The 23,036-nt window shown below is 44.6% G+C and overlaps 1 protein-coding gene across 4 annotated transcripts; it reads right to left on the bottom strand.

Moving 5' to 3' along the window:
• Nucleotides 1–1,019: 1,019 nt before the first annotated feature.
• Nucleotides 1,020–21,338, bottom strand: LOC124017359 (AMP deaminase 3-like). Of its 4 annotated transcripts, none has more exons than XM_046332614.1 (15): nucleotides 21,138–21,338; nucleotides 14,430–14,655; nucleotides 14,012–14,204; nucleotides 13,649–13,814; nucleotides 13,204–13,423; nucleotides 12,985–13,114; nucleotides 12,640–12,834; nucleotides 12,183–12,314; nucleotides 11,929–12,092; nucleotides 9,695–9,821; nucleotides 7,487–7,650; nucleotides 5,661–5,781; nucleotides 2,869–3,042; nucleotides 2,493–2,603; nucleotides 1,020–2,213 (listed from the first exon to the last, which is right to left on the bottom strand). In XM_046332614.1, exons 2-15 carry the CDS (start codon nucleotides 14,648–14,650, stop codon nucleotides 2,037–2,039), a joined length of 2,295 nt encoding a protein of 764 aa, XP_046188570.1. In that variant the 5' UTR covers nucleotides 14,651–14,655; nucleotides 21,138–21,338; the 3' UTR covers nucleotides 1,020–2,036. The 4 variants fall into 4 exon arrangements, with proteins under 4 accessions (XP_046188570.1, XP_046188569.1, XP_046188567.1 ...); XM_046332613.1 differs by having other exon boundaries at nucleotides 14,430–14,652; nucleotides 21,138–21,337; XM_046332611.1 differs by lacking the exon at nucleotides 21,138–21,338 and adding an exon at nucleotides 19,694–20,234.
• Between the last annotated feature and the right edge of the window lie 1,698 nt (nucleotides 21,339–23,036).

Genomic DNA, 23,036 nt, shown 5'->3' with positions numbered 1-23,036 from the left:
GCTATGCTTGCAGTTAGCCACTGATTCCTTCCATTCACTGAATTTGTGATTTCCAACTTGTTGTGTAATTTTATGTCCAATGACCATTGAGTACCGGTACGTTTTATCTATAATTTCTCTTCATATGACAAGGATTAAAAAGGATTTGCCAGTAGATTGTCGACTTAATTCATGATGTTGACTGCTAGCTAAGATTTTGAAAGTATGATGTTGACATGATCAGTCCAATCAAAGCTACTGTAGATATGTGATTTGATGTAATTTTATCTGTGGCCAATGACCTTGAGACTTCTTGGATGGGCACTTCTAATGTAACTATATGGCAGCACCCAAGGGGCTTGAATTTTCTAGCTCTCCGCACTGAGCCAATCACAGCGCAACGCTCCGTATTTTCTGCTGGCTTGCCCCACCACCACAGAAAGCATTTGGCTAGGCTGAAACACCTCCATTTTGGAGCTGCCTTACTCAAGAAAACAAAAAAGAGACCATGTTTGTATTCCTTATATTAAGCAAGCCAGACTGCACAATTATTATTATTATTTTTTTATGTACGTATTGCCAAGGGCACACTCAGACATAATTCACATTAAGCATTTGTGTTTAGTGACCCTGCCAGATCAGAGGCAGTAGGGATGACCAGGGATGTTCTCTTAAGTGTGTGAATCGGACCAAAATGTAACTTTTGGAGGTCAGGGAAAATGTATGGAGTGAAAAGTACATTATTTAATTTAGGAATGTAGTGGAGTAAAAATAGTCAAATATCTATAGTAAAGTACAGATACCCCCCCCAAAAAGGACTTAAGTAGTACTTTACAGTATTTTTACTTAAGCACTTTACACCACTGATTAAATAAACTAATACCATTGGCTAATAAAGAAGTTCATATTTTGCACATATATGTATTTTGTCTTCTATTATATTAAAAGAGTTTTGACAACTTCTTGTGATTGCCTGTCTCATATTTGACCAACTGTGTTTCAGGTGCATGTGTAACAGTTTTGATTCTGTTTGTGTTAAATATTGTAAGTAACTCTTTATTGTCATATAAAAACATACATTCCCTCTATCGCATCATGTACAATACAGTTGAGTGACATTTTATGCTGCATTGAGACAAGGGTGAAAGTCTCCCAAATTTGTAATATTCGGCACATGATACGAGTTAACCTTTTTGAAGTGATTTTTGTGGACCATCTCTACAGCAGTGATATAATGAGCACCTCGGGGGAGCATTCAAAATGGTGGAAGGGGCTCCGTAGAAAAGCTCTCTTCCCAAACTTGTATAATAATAAAAAACACCACCACCCTCAGACACAGTTACAACAGGGACACAGACCTCGAAAACAATGCATCAAAATGTATGGCTATCCTTTACATGCGAGTCCTTTTTACCTGACATAGTAATATCCCTCCTACCACTATGTACTGTATTTCAAATAGAAAGGCCACAATTACACAACGACCGGTGTGCTCTCGGATTTGGCTTTTAATCTGGCGTCGAGAGCTCCTGTGTTGGCACAGTTGGTAGTATTTCTTGAACAGGACACGAGAACTATGGTCGTGCATAAGCAGTGTCCCCTGGATCCTATGTTCAACTACAAACAGGTTTTTCGTGGTAGAGATGAAGTTCTACTTTATCAAACACCATATCGGGGAAAAGGCATGCAGACCAATGAAAACAAGAATCAATAGGGTAATGTTGATTTGCCTAGTGCGGTGCTGTTGGCTTGGCTTGATTTGGTGTGGCTTACACGGTACAAGCTCGGTGTCTTATTCTCTCAGTATTACCGTAGCGCAGTAGCAGTACAGGATTTGGCTGTGGTCTAGAGCTGTAGTGAAGAGAGACCAGAGGTCACTCTAACCCTTTTCAACACTACTGTCACGACCCAAACCATACTGTGCTGCCACAGATACTTTTAACATTGACCTTTCCAACACTGTCCCAGCAGCTACTGTGTGGTAAATTTGTAACCAGGCAAGCGCAGTACAGCTCCGCCCGGCTCGGTAGTGTGAAAAGGGTCTCTCTGTGCTGTGGTCACTCGACCTGTGTGCCGCCGGCCTCGGTCTTCACAGCCTCCACCAGGAAGCTGAGCTCATTGCACAGGGTCTCGTGGCGGTAGGCCATGCGGATCTGAGCCACATTGGTCCGTCTAATGTCATTCCCGTCGGGCCCGTCCTGCAGGTAGTTGGTCCCCAGGAAGTGCTTCTTTTCCTTGCAGGAGAAAAGGGGGATACAGGATACGTGTCACTAAATGCGTGTCACTTCGGTGACACAACACTGGGACACACTCAGGAGTTCCATGAGGAGGTGGTCGGGGATGGCTACTGAAATCACTTGTGAGTGTGACGCCCCGGTGAGTTCTCCGAAGCTGTCGGCATGAGCTTATAGAGGGTGAAAGCATCTGTCACTGTCAGCAGACACTACTCATTTTTGCCGCAACGCTACAAATTTACCCAGCAGTTCTATTTACCAGGTATTGAATTACTGTACCTGATGAGACAGACCACTCTGCAGCACACTGTTCCTGGCGATTTCACATGTGTCACAGGTGCTTAGCTTCCACAGCTGGGCCGCGATGGCATATTCCTCCATCAAGGCCTCCTGCAGCATGGACAAACAGACGGGGGAGTTTCCCCAAAAGCTCCTTTGCTAACACGCTACTTTATTTCACGCACAGAAGACTAACCGTCAAACATTGATTTTACAATTGTTACTCTCTGGTAGGTGTGCAGCTGGGTTGTGTAGATATAATTATTACGACGATGAGGTTCGTCTTGCCTTCTGGTAGGCTAGTAGCACATTTCTGCCACATTGCTTACACCAATCCAATCATTTCATATCAACAGAAGTGCCCAGTGGCTCTGACCTTGGTGTAGTGGAACTGCAAGGGGTCGTCGGTGGACAGGGACACACACAGGCCCTTCTGGAGGAACTCCTTGAGAGGGTTCTTGGAGTACTCCAGGAACAGGCTGTTGTTGCTTAGAGGAGACATGGCGATGGGGACCTGGGCCAGGTAGTACAGGTACTGCAGCACAGGACTCTGAGAAGGGAGAGATGGAAAGATGTCAACACTCTCTTTGTCTTGACTTTGAGCCATGGGTAGGGGGAAGGGTGGGGTTGTTTGGGCGGGTGTGACAGCTAGGAGGGGACTCAGGTGGGATCTGGGGAAAGGATGGTTGGGATGGGAGGGCCAGCTGTATGGGGACCTGGGATCATGGGAGGAGGGAGACAAAGAGGTTCTTATGGTCTTCTACAACTTTCTACATTTTTCACAGATTGCCATGTTTAAATTGTACCATTTGCAACCTTAGAAAATGTACCAAACTGTGCCATTGTATATTCTACTGCTGTTTCTCATGATGGTATACACAAAAAAATGTAACACCAAGTTCCAGGGAAGCTTTCCCAATCTTCATTCTTTGATTGTGCAATTCTAGGTCTTTATTTGCCTGATCCACCCTTAACATAGTGTGATAAAGACCTCAATAGATGTAACATGTCCAAGTTCAATCCGATTATTTCATGAGTTAGATAATCAATTGTGTCAAATACTCAATGTAGTCTATTCAAAGTTAACAAAAACACTAAGATCTGTTTACAAAGGTAGACAGGTGTTTTTTACTGTATTCGTTTTCACTTAGCTAAAATAAGCTGCTGATTGGTCATGTATGTCATCCCAATGCTTGTGAAGTGAACATGGTGGAGCTGTGCTGTGCAAATGAAAAGTGTCCTTTTGACACAAAGAAGCTGATGAAATGTGGAGTGATTCAGTTCTCAGTAAGTGGGCGCTCTTGACTTTTTTGGTAAAAAAGAAAAGGAAAAAGGTTTCTGTGGAAAGCAGCCAAGGAGAGGAAATTTAGCAGTTTTGGAGATTTCAAATACACTATATATACACAAAAGTATGTGGACACCCCTTCAAATTTGTGGATTCGGCTATTTCAGCCACACCCGTTGCTGACAGGTGTATAAAGTCGAGCACACAGCCATGCAATCTCCATAGACAAACAATGGGAGTAGAATGGCCTTACTGAAGAGCTCTGTGACATTCAACTTGGCACCGTCATAGGATGCCACCTTTCCAACAATGTCATTTTGTCAAATTTCTGCCCTGCTAGAGCTGCCCCGGTCAACTATAAGTGCTGTTATTTTCAATTGGAAACGTCTAGGAGCAACAACGGCTCAGACACAAAGTGGTATGCCACACAAGCTCTCAGAATCAGACAGCTGAAGTGTGTACTCGTAAAATCATCTGTCTTCAGTTGCAACACTTACTACCGAGTTCCAAACTGCCTCTGGAAGCAACGTCAGCACAATAACTGTATGCCGGGCGGCCTCCCGGGTGGCGCAGTGGTTAAGGGCGTTGTACTGCAGCGCCAGCTGTGCCATCAGAGACTCTGGGTTCGCGCCCAGGCTCTGTCTCATCGCGCACCAGCGACTCCAGTGGCGGTCCGGGTGCAGTGCGCGCTAACCAAGGTTGCCAAGTGCATGGTGTTTCCTCCGACACATTGGTGCGACCGACTTCCGGGTTGGATGCGCGCTGTGTTAAGAAGCAGTGCGGCTTGGTTGGGTTGTGTATCGGAGGACACATGACTTTCAACCTTCGTCTCTCCCGAGCCAGTACGGGAGTTGTAGCGATGAGACAAGATAGTAGCTCCTAAAAACAATTGGATACCACAAAATTGGGGAGAAAAAAGGGAGAAAATTTAAAATATTTTTAAACTGTATGCCGGGAGCTTCATGAAATGGGTTTCTATGCCCAAACAGCCGAACACAAGCCCAAGATTACCATGCACAATGCCAAGCGTCGGCTGGAGTAGTGTAAAGCTCGCCGCCATTGGATTCCGGAGCAGTGGAAAGTAGTTCTCTGGAGTGTTGAATCACTCTTTACCATCTGACAGTCCCACAGACGAATCTGGGTTTGGCGGATGCCAGGAGAATGCTACCTACCCCAATGCATAGTGCCAACTGTAAAGTTTGGTGGAGGAGGAATAATGGTCTGGGGCTGTCTTTCATTATTCGGGCTAGGCCCCTTAGTTCCAGTGAAGGGAAATCTTAACGATACAGCATACAGTGACATTTAGACGATTCTTTGCTTCCAACTTTGTGGCAACAGTTTGAGGAAGGCTCTTTCCTGTTTCAGCATGACAATAACCCCGTGCACAAAGTGAAGTCCATACAGAAATGGTTTGTCAAGATCGGCATGGAAGAATTTGACTGGCCTGCACAGAGCCTTGACCTCAACCCCATCGGACACCTTTGGGGTGAATTGGAAAGCCGACTGCGAGCCAGGCCTAATCACCCAAAATCAGTGCTCGACCTCACTAACGCTCTTGTGGATGAATGGAAGCAAGTTCCTGCAGCAAAGTTCCAACATCTAGTGGAAAGCCTCCCCAGAACAGTGAAGGGTGTTATCGCAGCGAAAGGGGTCCAACTCCATATTAATGCCCATGATTTTGGAATGAGATATTTGATGAGCAGACTTTTGGTCGTGTAGATTAGACAGAAGGGAAAAGCTTCCATTCCCACTGAAAGGTGATTTATGAGCTGTGTGGCTCAGCACAGCTTTAAAATATTATAATTCCTGTTACATGTAATCCTTTACTACCCAACCTTGGGCATGTCATAGGTAATGATTAGGGGTCAGTTGAGGTTTCGGACCTTCTTCAGGTTGAGACCGTGGGAGATGTTGTCGGCCGTGAGGAAGGCAGAGACCAGGTGGGTGATAGAGCCGGCCTCGCCACAGTGGGGCCTGAACTGGAAGGTGTTGAGGCCTCGTTCCCTGAGGGAAAACAAAGAATGACGCATTACATAAAGAAGGAGACAAATTTCTGTAACGGTTGGCCAAATAAAGTACAGTGGCAAGAAAAAGTATGTGAACAAATTGCACAAATTGGTCAAAACATTTAATTTGATTTTAGCCTAAGTCACAACAATAACACAGTCTGCTTAAACGAATAACACAAACAATTATACATTTTCATGTCTTTATTGGACACACTGTGTAAACAGTCAAAATGGAGGGTGGAAAAAGTATGATCCCTTGCGGATCAGACCTGCACATTCCTCTTTCCAAAACTGTTTCAGTGCAGCAATATTCTTGGGATGTCTGGTGTGAACCGCTCTCTTGAGGTCATACCACAGCATCTCAATCGGGTTGAGGTCACGACTCTGACTGGGCCACTCCAGAAGGCGTATTTTCTTCTGTTGAAGCCATTCTGTTGTTGATTTACTACTGTGTTTTGGGTCGCTGTCCTGTTGTATCTCCCAACTTCTGTTGAGCTTCAATTGGCGGACAGATAGCCTTACATTCTCCTGAAAAATGTCTTGATTGACTTGGGGAATAATATTTCCATCAATGATTGCAAGCTGTCTAGGCCCTGAGGCAGAAAAGCAGACCCGAACCATGATGCTCCCTTCACCATACTTTATAGTTGGGATGAGGTTTTGATGTTGATGTACTGTGCCTTTTTTTCTCCACTCATAGTGTTGTGTGTTCCTTCCAAACAACTCAACTTTGGTTTCATTTGTCTACAGAATATTTTGCCAGTAGTGCTATGGAACATCCAGGTGCAACTTCAGACGTGCAGCAATGTTGTTTTTTTTGGACAGAAGTGTCCTTTTGTGGTGTCCTCCCATGACCACAATTCTTGTTTAGTGTTTTACGTATCATAGACTCGTCAGGAACATGTTAGCATGTTCCTGAGATTTCTGCAAGTCCTTAGCTGACACTAGGATTCTTCTTAACTGTCACGCCCTGATCTGTTTCACCTGTCCTTGTGCTTGTCTCCACCCCCCTTCACCATTCTTCCCAATTATCCACTGTGTATTTATATCTGTGTTCTCTGACTGTTTGTTGCCAGTTCATCTTGTTATTTCAAGCTATCCAGCGTTTTTCCTGTCAGCGCCTATGTTTCCCAGCCTCTCTTTCCTTGTCCTCCTGGTTTTTTGACCTTTGCATGTCCTGACCCTGTACCCACCCACCTGACCTCTCTGCCTGACCCTGAGCCGGGCTGCCATCCTGTACCGTTGCTTCACCTCTGGATTACTGAACTCTGCCTGTCCTTGACCCTGAGTCCACCTGCCATCCCGTGCATTTGCCTTACCGTGGATCTTCGACCCCTACCTGCCTTGACCTGCCTTTGCTACAATAGACATTGTTACTTCGACAGTCTGCATCTGGGTCTTACCTTGATTCCTGATATTAATCTCATTAAGCATTCTGCGCTGTGTTCTTTGCAGGACGGACACTCCTAGGGAGAGTAGCAACAGTGCTGAACCTTGTCCATTTATTGACAATTTGTCTTACCGTGGACTGATGAACATCAAGGCTTTTAGAGATTCCAAAAGGTTAACATACTTTTTCTTGCCACTGTATGTATTGTACATTGCGAGTCTACCTTTAATCATAGCAGTAGGCTACACATAGGAATAACATTAGTACAGTACATGTTTTCATGACACCCTGGTCATGAGCAGTGACTTACTTCCTCAGGTTGTTGAGGACCATGATGTTGGCGTACATGTGGAAGAGGTAATAACTGTAGGGGGGGTTTTCGCCTGAGGTCCACTCCTCAGGTTTGGGGCTCTTGTAGGAGAACATGTGGTCACTGTGCTTGGACTCATCATCCACGCTGTCGAACCCGGTCACCTACAGGACAAGGGGTGACCTGAGCAGGTGCCATAGCTGATGCATTGTAACCATTTTGGCACTAAATTGCTGCTACACATGATGCTTGACACAGGAGTGTGCTACATGTTGGTGCTGGTAGAAGTCGTGAATTACTCTAATACAATGTAAAATGCTTTGAGACCCAGGGGGAAGTACTACTGTATGAATGCAATCCAATACCAACATTTTATTATTAGGTGTGTGTGTGTGTGTGTGTGTGTGTGTGTGTGTGTGTGTGTGTGTGTGTGTGTGTGTGTGTGTGTGTGTGTGTGTGTGTGTGTGTGTGTGTGTGTGTGTGTGTGTGTGTGTGTGTGTGTGTGTGTGTGTGTGTGTGTGTGTGTGTGTGTGTGTGTGTGTAAATATGTATATACAGTTGAAGTCAGAAGTTTACATACACTTAGGTTGGAGTGCCTTTTAACAGCTTGGAAAATTCCAGAAAAGGATGTCATGGCTTGAGAAGCTTCTGATAGTCTAATTGACATCATTTGAGTCAATTGGAGGTGTACCTGTGGATGTATATTAAGGCCTACCTTACAACTCAGTGCCTCTTTGCTTGACATCATGGGAAAATCAAAAGAAATCAGCCAAGACCTCAGAAAAAAAATTGTAGGCCTCCACAAGTCTGGTTCATCATTGGGAGCAATTTCCAAATGCCTGAAGGTACCACGTTCGTCCGTACATACAATAATACGCAAGTATAAACACCATGGGACCACTCAGCCGTCATACCTCTCAGGAAGGAGATGTGTTCTGTCTCTGAGAGATGAGCGTACTTTGGTGTGAAAAGTACAAATCAATCCCAGAACAACAGCAAATGACCTTGTGAAGATGCTGGAGGAAACAGGCACAAAATTATATTTTGCCACAGTAAAGTGAGTCCTATATCGACATAACCTGAAATGCCACTCTGCAAGGAAGAAGCCACTGCTCCAAAACCACCATATAAAAGCCAGACTATGGTTTGCAACTGCACATGGGGACAAAGATCGCACGTTTTGAGAGAAATGTACTTTTTATCTGATGAAACAAAAATAGAACTGTTTGGCCATAATGACCATCGTTATGTTTTGAGGAAGAAGCGGGAGGCTTGCAAGCCGAAGAACACCATCAGCCGAAGAACACCATCCAAACCGTGAAGCACGGGGGTGGCAGCATTATGTTGTGGGGGTGCTTTGCTGCAGGAGGGACTGGTGCAATTCACAAAATAGATGGCATCATGAGGGGGAAAATTATGTGGATATATTGAAGCAACATCTTCAGACATCAGTCATGAAGTTAAAGCTTGGTCGCAAATGGGTCTTTCAAATGGCCAATGACCCCAAGAATACTTCCAAAGTTGTGGCAATGGCTTAAGGACAGTAAAGTCAAGGTATTGGAGTGGCCATAACAAAGCCCTGACCTCAATCCTATAGAAAATGTGTGGGCAAAACTGAAAAAGCATTTGTGAGCAAGGAGGCCTACAAACCTGACGAAGTTACACCAGTTCTGTCAGGAGGAATGGGCCAAAATTCACCCAACCTATTGTGGGAAGCTTGTGGAAGGCTACCCAAAATCTTTAACCCAAGTTAAACAATTTAAAGGCAATGCTACCAAATACTAATTAAGTGTATGTACACTTCTGACCCACTGGGAATGTGATGAAAGAAATAAATCATTCTCTACTATTATTCTGACATTTCACATTCTTAAAATAAAGTGATGATCCAAACTGACCAAAGACATGGCATTTTTACCAGGATTAAATGTCAGGAATTGTGAAAACCTGAGTTTAAATTTATTTGGCTAAGGTGTATGTGAACTTCCGACTTCAACTGTGTGTGTGTGTGTGTGTGTGTGTGTGTGTGTGTGTGTGTGTGTGTGTGTGTGTGTGTGTGTGTGTGTGTGTGTGTGTGTGTGTGTGTGTGTGTGTGTGTGTGTGTGTGTGTGTGTGTGTGTGTGTGTGTGTGTGTAGTTATTTCACCATTTCTGACTTGGAAAATCAGTCTAAAGTTGAGCTACTCCATGGTGTTTTGTAAATACTCACGTATTTTAAGAAAACGTGTATCTCCTTGTTCTTTTGTGGATTGACTGTAGCCTCGAACAGTGGGAGGAAAATATTCTCCAGCAGCTTGGCGAAGTTCGGTATTATCTTCTTCGACCTGAAAATGTCACTGCAAGACAAAGTGTTACATTTGTGAAACATATCTTTAGATAGACCGATGTAATTTGCTTGATCACTGTAAGACTGATTGATGGCGGATTCAGTTCAATTATTTGTTGATAAATAATAATGCTGACAACAGCCTTTCTTTGTTAAAATAGCAGCACCATTCCTACTATCCTTTGTGTGACTTATACACTCATAGAAAAAAAATGGTTCCAAAATGGTTTTTCGGCTGTCCCCATAAGAACACCCTTTTTGGTTCCAGGTAGAACCCTTTTGGGTTCGATGTAGAACCCTCTGTGGAAAGGGTTTTACAAGGAACCCAAAAAGGTTCTGGAACCAAATGGGTTCTACCTGTAAACGAAAATGGTTCTTCAAAGGGTTCTCCTATGGGGACAGCCAAAGAACCCTTTTAGGCTCTGGGAATCAATTGCTTCTACGTTAAATAACAACCAGTAAAAGGGACCATAACCTTGGTTGACAATGTAACGTCCTAAACTCAGCGAAAAAAGAAACAATCCTTTTTCAGGACCCTGTCTTTCAAAGATAATTAGTTAAAACCCAAATAACTTCACAGATCTTCATTGTAAAGGGTTTAAACACGGTTTCCCGTGCTTGTTCAATGAACCATTGACAATTAATGAACATGCATCTGTGGAACGGTCGTTAAGACACTAACAGCTTACAGACGGTAGGCAATTCAGGTCACAGTTATGAAAACTTAGGACACTAAAGAGACCTTTCTACCGACTCTGAAAGATGCCATGGGTCCCTGCTCATTTGTGTGAATGTGCCTTAGGCATGCTGCAAGGAGGCATGAGGACTGCAGATGTGGCCAGGGCAATAAATTGCAATGTCCGTACTGTGAGACGCCTAAGACGCTACAGGGAGACAGGAAGGACAGCTGATCATCCTCGCAGTGGCAGACCATGTGTAACAACACCTGCACAGGATCGGTACATCCGAACATCACACCTGCGGGACAGGTACAGGACGGCAACAACAACTGCCCGAGTTATACCAGGAAAGCACAATCCCTCCATCAGTGCTCAGACTGTCCGCAATAGGCTGAAAAAGGCTGGACTGAGGGCTTGTAGGCTTGTTGTAAGGCAGGTCCTCACCAGACATCACCGGCAACGACGTCGCCTATGGGCACAAACCCACTGTCGCTGGACCAGACAGGACTGGTAAAAAGTGCTCTTCACTGACAAGTCGCAGTTTTGTTTCATCAGGGGTGATGGTCAAATACGCGTTTATCGTAGAAGGAATGAGCGTTACACCGAGGCCTGTACTCCTGAGCAGGATCGGTTTGGAGGTGGAGGGTTCGTCATGGTCTGGGGCGGTGTGTCACAGCATCATCGGACTGAGCTTGTTGTCATTGCAGGCAATGATGTGGTTCTCTTCCTGCAGGCTCATCCTGACATGACTCTCCAGCATGAACACTGACATTCCTGTCTTGCAGGAAGTCACGCACAGCCATACTACTCGTTCTGTGCCTGATTTTCTGCAAGACAGGAATGTCAGTGTTCTGCCAAGGCCAGCGAAGAGCCCGGATCTCAATCCCATCGAGCACATCTGGGACCTGTTGGATCAGAGGGTGAGGGCTAGGGCCATTCCCCCCAGAAATGTCTGGGAACTTGCAGGTGCCTTGGTGTGGAAGAGTGGGGTAATATTTCACAGCAAGAACTGGCAAATCTGGTGCAGTCCATGAGGAGGAGATGCACTGCAGTACTTAATGCAGCTGGTGGCCACACCAGATACTGACTGTTACTTTTGATTTTGACCCCCCCTTTGTTCAGGGACACATTATTCAATTTCTGTTAGTCTGTGACTTTTTCAGTTTATGTCTCAGTTGTTGAATCTTATGTTTATACACATATCTACATGTGTTAAGTTTGCTGAAAATTACGCAGTTGACAGTGAGAGGACGTTTCTTTTTTTATTTCTTTTTTTATTTTACTTTTTACATTTTTTCATATTCTTTGCCATGGAACATTTACAAATAGTGCAGTTTTACAAAGACCATTGTGGTTGAAGCATTGTAGTACCACTAACCTGGAGATCAGCATTGAGAGCAATATTCCCTGATCTTCCCTTCTCCCTGTGGCACTTACTAGATCCTGGGCACTTGGATGATCCAGCGCATGTTGGGGGAGTGAACCTTGTGCTGAATGAACCATGAGGCCAGGCTCTCCCACTCATCAGGGGAGCGGCCGTAGATGGACATACGGGGCTCTGCGTGCTGGTACTTACTCTCCTCCAGCTCATGAGCCACTTCCTGTTATAGAGGAAGAGGAAAGCAATTGCAGTATGTTAGAGATTCCCATGATAGTGGAATCGTGATCTTGATCTTGAGTTGACGCTATACCTTGATGATGCGTGCAAAGTATTCCCCTTTGATGTAGTTGTCTGTTTTCAGGTAAATCTCTCGGAGTTCGCTGGCTCCTACCGGGTTGTACTTGGAGTTGAACTTGTCAAAGCGGTGGAATGTTTGCCTTCCCTAAGAGAATACACATTTATCATGCATGACGTGTTTTTTTGTCAACAACAGCAGTTTAGCACCACTATCATTGTGATCCTCAAACACACTATTGGCAAGTTGCATGGAACCTACAGCAGAACTGCAATTGTCTAAAGACATACTTCTGAGTATTCATATATGCATTATAATGGTGTTATGAACTGCTTATGAGCAGTTTAATCGTCATGCAGAATAGGTTATTAAATGTGTTCAAAATCTTGATGTAAACTGTAATAACCTAAATACTATCCAACAATATTATTTCAAGCATTGGAGTGTCTAAGAGTTTCTGGAACATTCTTACAGCGTGTACGTCCAGGGAGTCCACAGTGAGGTCATAGGGGTCCATGGCCAGGGTGTCAAACACCTGTTTCAAGGTGATCATCTGCCCCCCCTTCTCCATCACCACGCGGTCTGCCTCGGTCTTGTAGGTGGTCTGGATGAACTTCAGCAGGTGCTTCTGGTTCATGCAAGCGGCTGCGTGGATGTGAGTGTCTACCTGTATTCGCGAGGAGGCATAAGCCGACATATTTTGTCAGCTTGTTCTAAAGCTCAGCTTGAGTCAGTGAGATGTCATTTATGACCATGTAATCATGGGAGTTTCAACCCTTGTATTTGCATTCCATCTTAAACTATATGCGTCACCAACCTTCCTGACGTTATAGAAGTCTCTGTGAGGCACACCTTTCAGCTCCTTCAGCTCAGCCATCTCATTCAGCATCTCGTGCAGATAGAACTTGGAGGCCACGAAGTTCAGTCGTCTGTAGCAGTAGGTCTTCCTGGAATGACAATGAGATGATATGAGAAACACCGTAATAGAGGGGGTCATTGGGAATTGGGAAACAGTGTGAGGTGGTGGGGTGCTCACGTGGGCCCGTCTACGATCATGGCGAGGACATGACTCAGGTCAATGGCGAAGGTCTCCAAGTCGGGGTAGGGCAGACTGTGGGGCTGCTGCTGCTTCAGGGCCTCTGCATCGTCGTACACGTACACTATGCCGTCCTTCATCTGTAGAGAGTAGTTCAGGTCGTCAGGGATGCCCTCCGTAGTGTACGGGTCCTCCCCCTCACGAGGGCAGGGGCACATATCTGCAGACGACAGGATCAAATAAGTGACCAGAGGGAAGAGAGGAGAGAGATGATAGGTGAAAGGAAATGACAGAAGAAGAGGCTGAGAACGAGTGTCTCGAAGTGGAGTTACATTTCTAAAGCTTGAGCTCAGAAATGATCAAGGAAAAGCTGTTTCTAAGACTCTTAGCCCCAAAGCTGGTACTGTATGTGGTTGATGCTGGATGTGTACATGTGATTCTCTACCTGGCAAGATCTCATCCTCCACGTTCCACTTCTGGTTCTCAGCACTGCGAAGGAACTGGGCGGTGGTCCTGGGGAAGCGGTGGTAGGCCAGCCTGGAGTACTTCTCCCTGATGAACAGGGCCTTCATCAGTGTCTTGGCTGCCTGCTCATAGTCCTCCACTGTTATCTGGGAAGAATGCGTGTTGACAGGCCATTATAGGCAATACACTGTCATTAGAAATGGCAACACCTAGAAGTATTGTTTCCAAGCTAGCTCTTGCCTTGGTATCATTTTTTGGGGGGTCATTGCATGAAGGATATGACATGATTTGTGATGTGATTCAATGAGATTATATAAATATATTATGTTATGATGACGCTTACCCCTGCACAATAATCTCCGCTGATGGTGACTCTCTGGAACTCTGGGGAGTTCTCTGGGATACTGGGGCAGACAGGTGCGCCAGGGAAGAGCAGAGGAGTGACTACAGACATAGCCCACTCTGGATTGATGTTGAGGGAACTGGGGAACTGCTGAGATACCAACTGGGAACGCTTCATCTTAAAACTCTTCTTCCTGGAGAGATCAACATCATACAAGGTGATAAGTGGACATTCCGGACCCTAGTCTCCATTTTAAATCAATGTCATTCAAGTCACTTTGGGAAAATAATCCTCACTGAAAGTGCCTACATTTGAAGTTCAGTTCATTTCAGTGACTTGACATGAACCGAAATACTTTGACATTGACTCCCAAAGTCCCTGACCTATTAGACCCATTAGGTTATATGTGCCCTCTGACCTCTTGGTGCTTTCCTCAGAGTTCTGCTCGGCGATCTCCTTGAGCATCTCCATCTCCCGGTCCTGGTGCAGGCCGATGGGGCAGTCCTCAGGCACGGTGTACATGGACAGGGCATCCTTGGTGTCCTCCTCCTTCAGCACCGAGGCGTACACCTTCTCTGCCAGCAGACGCACCGACTCATCCACCTCGCTCAGCGAGATCTTGGTGAACTGACGCGGCATCTCTACTGAAACAGAGGAACACGGGTTTAAAACACATGGTGTAATTGTCCTTAGATTTGAGTGATAAAATGATTTATACACTACCAGTCAAAAGTTTGGACACACCTACTAATTCCAGAGTTGTTTCTTTATTTAAAAAAAACTATTTTCTACATTGTAGAATAATTGTGAAGACATCAAAACTATGAAATAACACTTATGGAATCATGTAGTATCCAAAAAAGTGTTAAACAGATTCTTCAAAGTAGCCACCCTTTGCCTTGATGACAGCTTTGCACACTCTTTGGTTTTATCTCAACCAGATTCATGAGGTAGTCACCTGGAATGCATTTCAATGAACAGGTGTGCCTTGTTAATTGGTGGAATTTATTTCCTTCTTAATGCATTTGAGTCAATCAGTTGTATTGTGACAAGGTAAGGGTGGTATACAAAAGATAAGCTTATTTGGTAAAAGACCAAGTCCATATTATGGGAAGAACAGCTCAAATATGCAAAGAGAAACGACAGTCCATCACTACTTTAAGACGTGACGGTCAGGCAATCCTGAAAATATCAAGAGCTTTGGAAGTATCTTCAACTGCAGTCGCAAAAACCAGCAAGCGTTATGATGATGAGGACCGCCACGGGACAGGAAGACCCAGAGTTATGAGTTCATTAGAGTTAACTGCACCTCAGAAATTGCAGCCCAAATAAATGCTTCACAGAGTTCAAGTAACAGACACGTCTCAACATCAACTGTTCAGAGGGGACTGCGTGAATCAGGCCTTCATGGTCGAATTGCTGCAAAGAAACCACTACTAAAGGACACCAATAATAAGAGACTTGCTTGGGCCAAGAAATGGATATTAGACCGGTTTAAATATGTCCTTTGGCCTGATGAGTCCAAATTTGAGATGTTTTGTTCCAAGCGCTATGTTTTTGTGAGACGCAGAGTGGGTGAACGGATGATCTCCACATGTGTGGTTCCCACCGTGAAGCATGGAGGAGGAGGTGTGATGATGTGGGGGGGGCTTTGCTGGTGACACTGTCAGGGATTTATTTAGAATTGAAGGTACACTGAACCAGCATGGCTACCACAGCATTCTGCAGTGACACTCCATCCCATCTGGTTTGTGCTTAGTGGGACTACCATTTGTTTTTCAACAGGACAATGACCCTACACACCTCCAAGTTGTGTAGGGGCTATTTGGTGGAAAAAGGTGGCTATTTTGAAGTATATAAAATATATTTTGATTCGTTTAACACTTTTTTGCTTACAACATTATTCCGTTTGTGTTCTTTCATAGTTTTGATATCTTCACTATTATTCTACAAAAGTAAAAAATAAAGAAAAACCCTTGAATGAGTAGGTGTTCAAACTTTTGACTGGTTCTGTAAATGACTTATAAATGAAAGCTGTTGGTATGATTATTACATTATCTCTGACGAAATACTACTGCTGTTAGGGAAAATAAAACCTCTTGGCAGAGGCAGTAAATACAAGCACGACATGCTGAATCTGAGAGCTCGGTGTAATGGGAACACGTGTAATGTGTAATGGGAACACGTGTTTGCAACACCTCGGCTTAAATCACTGCAGTACACATGTCCTTGAGTGTCCTTATCCTCTATGTGCCTTCATTTGCTGTCGGAGTCGTAATCATGTTACAGTAAACAAAACGGTTCACCAAAAAGGGCACGTTGCAGAGACGGCATCACTGTTGACCTCCTGGATCAGAGCTCAGTCTCTGAGCATGAAGAGGAAAACCGTTCACCCACCCAGCCTCTCTGTCTCCAATTGTCGGTCTCAGTGACTCTGTGCATTTTGTTGGTAAAGCATTTTCAACTGTGATGCAGACAAAATGGACTTGATAATGTGTTGAGTATCAGCATATCAATCAAATATCCGTTCACGGGATAGTATGAGCTCATGGCTGATCATTTGCACAGGATGCAAAAAAAAATAATAATGAGTTTTTAAAATGAGTGACCATATTAGGGGACTGCCTTCCCCCTCCTCCCCCCCAACAAAAAGTTGAAATGATGATAAATGATTCCTTTCTTGTTCTACAGAATTGCCCATAGGCTTGGTTCAGGGTAGATCTGGTTACTGTGGTGTTTGTTTCTGCCTGGCAGTTTCACAAAACCACTGTTATGCAACAAACATGGTTTCGTTCACGTCTTTCAGTTCCATTGTCTGTTCCCGCGTTGTAGCACAAAACCAACTCTATTCACATGAAATGAGACTGAATATTCCCAGTCAAACCAAGCGGACAGAGATAAGGAGGGGTTAACAATCTTGAGGTCCATTTCTACTGTAAAAGGCTAAGACAACCCAGAGTGTTTGTTGTTTTAGTATTCAGTTATTTGCAGACTATATTACTCTTGGTTCCCAGGACCTTTCTGCAATGTTTATTTGTGTAGCCCTCAAGCCTTACAATTACCGGGCTTCCATTTGCAACCAACTGATTCTGCTGATTCACGTAGCTCCGCCATTTTGGAGTGACACAGACCTTTGGTTGCGATCCAACTATCCAGTCTATGATGTTTGCTGTGTTCTTATTTTATTGACCATGTCTCCACGTGTGACTATTAATTCTAGTGCCACTATTAGGGTAGCATCTGTGACTGAGTGGGTCAGTTGGCCAGTTCACCAGTCAGATGTCACGGATACAGTGTAGAGCAACAAGCCACTCTATCAAATGATTGCTTCGCTGTTGACTCTCTTTCACCAAATGTTGACATGGAACTCAAGCCATCTAAGATCTTTCAACAACTCCAGTGCCCTAAAAATAGGCCTACAATGCTTTGGAACATTTCCCCACTGGTTGGAACATTTCCAGCCTGTTCCTCGTCCAGCGTCTCTAGGAAGACCGCATTTCCGACGAGTCTTCCCAACACATGCGTACTGTTCCAACAGCTGGGCAGTCTCATCAACAGCTGGGCAGTCTCATCAACAGCTGGGCAGTCTCATCAACAGCTGGGCAGTCTCATCAACAGCTGGGCCGTCTCATCAACAGCTGGGCCGTCTCATCAACAGCTGGGCCGTCTCATCAACAGCTGGGCAGTCTCATCAAATGAAATGTTATTTACCTCATGCACCGAATACAACGTTTGTAGACTTTACAGTGAAATACTTGTTTACGAACCTTTCCCAACGATGCTGAGTACAAGTTCCAGATCAATGTGCAGAGATACTTTAGGTAGATACGGTGCATTTGGAAAGTATTCAGACCCCTTGACTTATTCCACATTTTGTTACATTACAGCCTTATTATACAATGTATTCAATTGCTTTTCCCCTCATCAATCTACACACAATACACCATAATGACAAAGCAAAAACAGGTTTCTAGAAATGTTTGCACATTTATTACAAATAAAAAAACTGAAATCTCACATTTACACAAGTATTCAGACCCTTTACTCAGTACTTTGTTGAAGCACCTTTGGCAGTGATTACAGTCTCGAGTCTTCTTGGGTATGACTCTACAAGCTTGGCACACCTGTACTTGGGGAGTTTATCACATTTTTCTCTGCAGATCCTCTCAAGCTCTGTCAGGTAGGATGGGGAGCATCGCTGCATAGCTATTTTCAGGTCTCTCTGGAGATGTTTGATCGGGATCAAGTCCGGGCTCTGGCTGGGCCACTCATGGACATTCAGAGACCTGTCCCAAAGCCACTCCTGCGTTATCTAGGCTGTGTGCTTAGGGTCATTGTCCGGTTGGAAGGTGAACCTTCGCCCTATTCTGAGGTCTTGAGCACTCTGGAGCAGGTTTTCGTAAAGGATCTCTCTGTACTTTGCTCCGTTCATCTTTCCCTCATTCCTGACTAGTCTCCCAGTCCCTGCCGCTGAAACAAATCCCCACAGCTTGATGCTGCCACCACCGTGCTTCACAGTAGGGATGGTGCTAGGTTTCCTCCAGACGTGACTTTTGGCATTCAGGCCAAAGAGTTCAAACTTGGTTTCATCAGATCAGAGATTCTTGTTTTCTTTAGGTGCCTTTTGGCAAACTCCAAGCTGTCTGTCTTGTGTCTTTTATTAAGTAGTAGCTTCCGTCTGGCCACTCTACCATAAAGGCCTGATTGGTGGGGTGCTACAGAGATGTGTTCTCCCATCTCCACAGAGGAACCCTGGAGCTCTGTCAGAGTGATCATCTGGTTCTTGGTCACCTCCCTGACCAAGGCCCTTCTTCCCTGATTGCTCAGCTTGGCTGAGTTTGGCTGGGCGGCCGAGTCTTGGTGGTTCCAAAATTCTTCCATTTAGGAATGATGGAGGCCACTGTGTTCTTGTAGAAACATCTCAAGGATGATCAATGGAAACAGGATGCACCTGAGCTCAATTTCGAATCGCATAGCAAAGGATCTGAATGCTTGCTTAAATAAGCTATTTCTGTTTTTTGTTTGTTTATACATCTACAAAAAAATTCTATAAACCTGTTTTTGCATTGTCATTATGGGGTATTGTGTGTAGATTGATGAGGGGATTTAAAAAATATATATATCATTTAGAATAAGATGTAACGTAACAAAATGTGAAAAGAAGTCAATGGGGTCTGAATGACCTGCTAAGTTTCTGACCTCCTCCTTCGAGTCAAACTCAGCGGCATCGGTGATCATGGAACCCCACCCGACCCATACGCTGTCTATGGCAGCCTGACACATATACATACAACACAGTCAACAACAGTGTATATGGGGACAATAAACTGAGTCATTTACTGAGGGATTTAGTTGTTGACTTTGTGTCTGTGTGGAAGGTCAGTGCCTCTATACACCATCACACACAATCCAAACACATGACATCATCAAACTGGCGACTCATCCTAACTTATTGTCATCTCCTCTGAAAATGCCCCTTTTTCAGCATTTGTCTATTGTCAACTTGCTGTGCTTCCTCACAGTATTTTCTTACACACAGGATGTGCGCTATCCAGTAGATCCTGACCCTCAGAGTGCCCCAAGCCATAGAAATTCAATGACCCCTGCCATTCACACCACGCCCATTGTCATCATCACAACACAGCGGGATGGTCAGTAGCCAGCTTTTTCTCTCACTCTTACCTTCTGCAGTGATCCGGGCCATGCCTGGCTCTCTGGCTCTGAGTGATGAGTCTGTATTCCCCAGTAGTGACTCTCTCTGTCTCTCTTGTGAATCTCTTTGTATCACTCTGTTGATCACTGCTGTGACACAGGAGGGGCTCCCTGTGGTGACTCTCTCAGTCTCTCTTGTGAATCTTTCGGTATCACTCTGTTGATCACTACTGTGATGCAGGAGGGACTCCCTGTGGAGACTCTGTCTCTCTTGTGAATCTCTTTGTATCACTCTGTTGATCACTACTGTGACGCAGGAGGGGCTCCCTGTGGTGACTCTCTCAGTCTCTCTTGTGAATCTCTTTGTATCACTCTGTTGATCACTAATGTGACACAGGAGGGATTCCCTGTGGTGTCTCTCTCTGTCTCTGTTTTGACAGCCTCTCTGTCTCTTCGGTGTGATACGGTTGCTTTATCTCTTTCTGTGTGTCTTTCTCAGGATTCGCTCAGTTGTTTATCAGCCCTGGTCTCTGTATGAGGCAGCTGCTGGTTGTTTCTCTGTCTTGAGTATCCTTTCCCTCTCTATTTTAGGAGGCTGGGAGCGTCATGGCGACCCGACCCGCTAATCCAAGTCGTGTATGTCACAATGGGCTCTCAGCGAGGCAGTGACTCAGCACTCACTGAGAGATAGGGTGACGGGGGAACCTAATGTCCTCCTGATCCCCCCTCCACCCACCATACACTGTAACAGTTGTAAGGAGAACAGGAGAGCAGAGTACTTCATTATTGCTTGAATAGATCATTACTGGCATGAGGCAACCCCTTTGCCTGTGATTTTCTAGTCATGTCTTTGAGGGAGGCAAGCAAGACACTCTGCTAAACAGCAAAGGTTAAAATAAAATGTGCTTGTCTGCACCAGCTGGCTCTACTTAAAGCCAGGCCTGGAACTGGGCCATTGCAGCCTACCAGGAGCATAGAAACCACACCCTGCACTGTGGCAAACAGACAACTGATCTTTACCAGGTTTCCATAATCCATAACAGGACCAAGAATACAAGTACCTGATAGAATAGGACGTGCTGTGCACACTAGAGCTTATGGTAATTTATGGAACACTGTCCCTGAATCATTGCGTCACACTGAACGAAACACAGTGAAGGACACAATGTTGTAGTAAAATGCACACATTCCCAATCCCATGCTTTGAATGACCTTGACATAGGATACCAGGCATAGAATACTGAATCCATTTTGCAGTGAGTGGCCTCCTTTACCCTTACTATACGCTGGGTGTCAACAGTCACATGTGCCCCTAAGCATTTACAGAAACAACAAACATAATGTAATCCAATAGTAGTAGGCTGACACACCAGGGTGAGAAATGCCTGCAGCTACTTGTGCGGTGCAATGATCACAATCACTGGTCCAGTGACAGGGAATGGAAAGTACGTAGAGACACAGGCCTGCTACTTACCCCAAAGTGTAACAAAGCTGAGAAGGTGGTAGATATATTGTCTTGGTGCGTTGTTTATTTGTTCGGTGTTGTCTCCTGATGCTAGAGAATCAGACGAGTGGAGTGAGTGCGTGGTGTTCTCAGCAGACTACTTCCATTTATTCATCTACTGAAAGGCTGAGCTGCGTCTCCCCGGCCGATCCTTTATTCGCATTGGAAACAATTGGAGGAAACCTGACTCCGCCTCGGAAAGAAACTTGTGTGTGTGCCAGTCCTATCCTATCCTGTCCCAGTCCCAAAACCACCACTTCCTCATCTCTCACTCCCACTCAGAGCCACACACAACCACAGCCGCTCTCCAGATTAAAGCTTGACAAATGATGGCATTGGAATTGTATTATATGAAGGACTGTGACATTTTGCAATATATTCAGTACACTGGTAATACGGCAATCCAGCTCTTTACTCGTACGAGAAGAAATCACACGTTTTGAAAGTGACGCATAGAAACACACATGGGAACATGGGATTCGCCTGGATTTAGGAGTGAGCTCTGCGGTCTTGAGCTCACTTGACAAATCAGCTCCAGCGTGCCAGCATTGTGCCAACGAGGCCTACATTTAGGAAGGAATAAAAGACGAGACAACCAGCTCCCTTATCACTCACAGCAATTCAGCTTCAGAGGAAGTGTACCTACATACTTCATGCACTTCCAAATGGAGTGTTGGTACAGAGGCCAGGCTCTATAATAAATGCTCGCCTAGTGATGAAAAAAAGCTACATTTAGATGTAGTAGTAGTAGCACATCCAACCTGGCATTGGTCTCCACACTCTCATGCTCTTTAACATGTAGTAATATCATTGAATAAGATTAAATGAGACACTCATGCTCTTTAACATGTAGTAATATCATTGAATAAGATGAAATAAGACACTAATGCTCTTTATTAACATGTAGTAATATCATTGAGTAAGATTAAATAAGACACTAATGCTCTTTAACATGTAGTAATATCATTGAATAAGATTAAATAAGACACATGCTTACAGTGCTGCACACAATTAGTGTATGAACTCTTGTCAGTGTAAATGAGTGTTTTTTGTAATTGCACTGACCCTGCTGAATGCCAGTGCACATGCTCATACCTTGAACAGTACTTAACTCTTAAATGCTGGTAGAGAACAACAGAATGCCCCGGGCTGCGTTCTCACCTCGGCATTCAGACAGTGCTCTTTCTCTTTCATACTGTATGTGCCTGCAAATGCATCTAGATATTCATTATCGTACAGTGTGTGTGTGTGTGTGTGTGTGTGTGTGTGTGTGTGTGTGTGTGTGTGTGTGTGTGTGTGTGTGTGTGTGTGTGTGTGTGTGTGTGTGTGTGTGTGTGTGTGTGTGTGTGTGTGTGTGTGTGTGTGTGAGTGCGTGGTTAGGTTTGAAGCTTCTCTAACCTGCTCTGTATTGTTGGCCTCTGGAAACACCTCTGGTTTTCAGCGCTGTGATAGATTCTGGCGAGTGTAAACTGAGACCGCACAGCTGATTAACCCCTTCACTACCGGCCAGGGGAATTGAAATGTATGCAAATGTTTCCAAATTTATGCAAATACTTGCACCATGATGTGAAACGGTGAAAGAAAGAAGGCCATGTTTCAGTTATGGTGACGCACGATCACATGTAGCCTAACTAACCTAACCTTCCTGAGAGTATGATGGAAAGTGTTCATATGTAACCCAACATCCTTCTATGCTTTGCCTCTATCTCTCACTCTTCTTTCTTGAACCAGTTCTAGAACAATTGATACAGCCATACTGCTCTGCGAAGTCATAGCTTCTCATGCATGTTTGTAAAGAGAAACTGGGTACGATGCATGACTGATCTTACAATGCAATGTGAGTTTTTTCAATGGCCCGCAGATACATCT

Source organism: Oncorhynchus gorbuscha, unplaced genomic scaffold (assembly GCF_021184085.1).
Source record: "Oncorhynchus gorbuscha isolate QuinsamMale2020 ecotype Even-year unplaced genomic scaffold, OgorEven_v1.0 Un_scaffold_2:::fragment_4:::debris, whole genome shotgun sequence".
NCBI classification, from domain to species: Eukaryota; Metazoa; Chordata; class Actinopteri; order Salmoniformes; family Salmonidae; genus Oncorhynchus; species Oncorhynchus gorbuscha.
The sequence above is the reverse complement of the archived record's forward strand: the minus strand, read 5'-3'. Positions and strand labels throughout refer to the sequence as shown.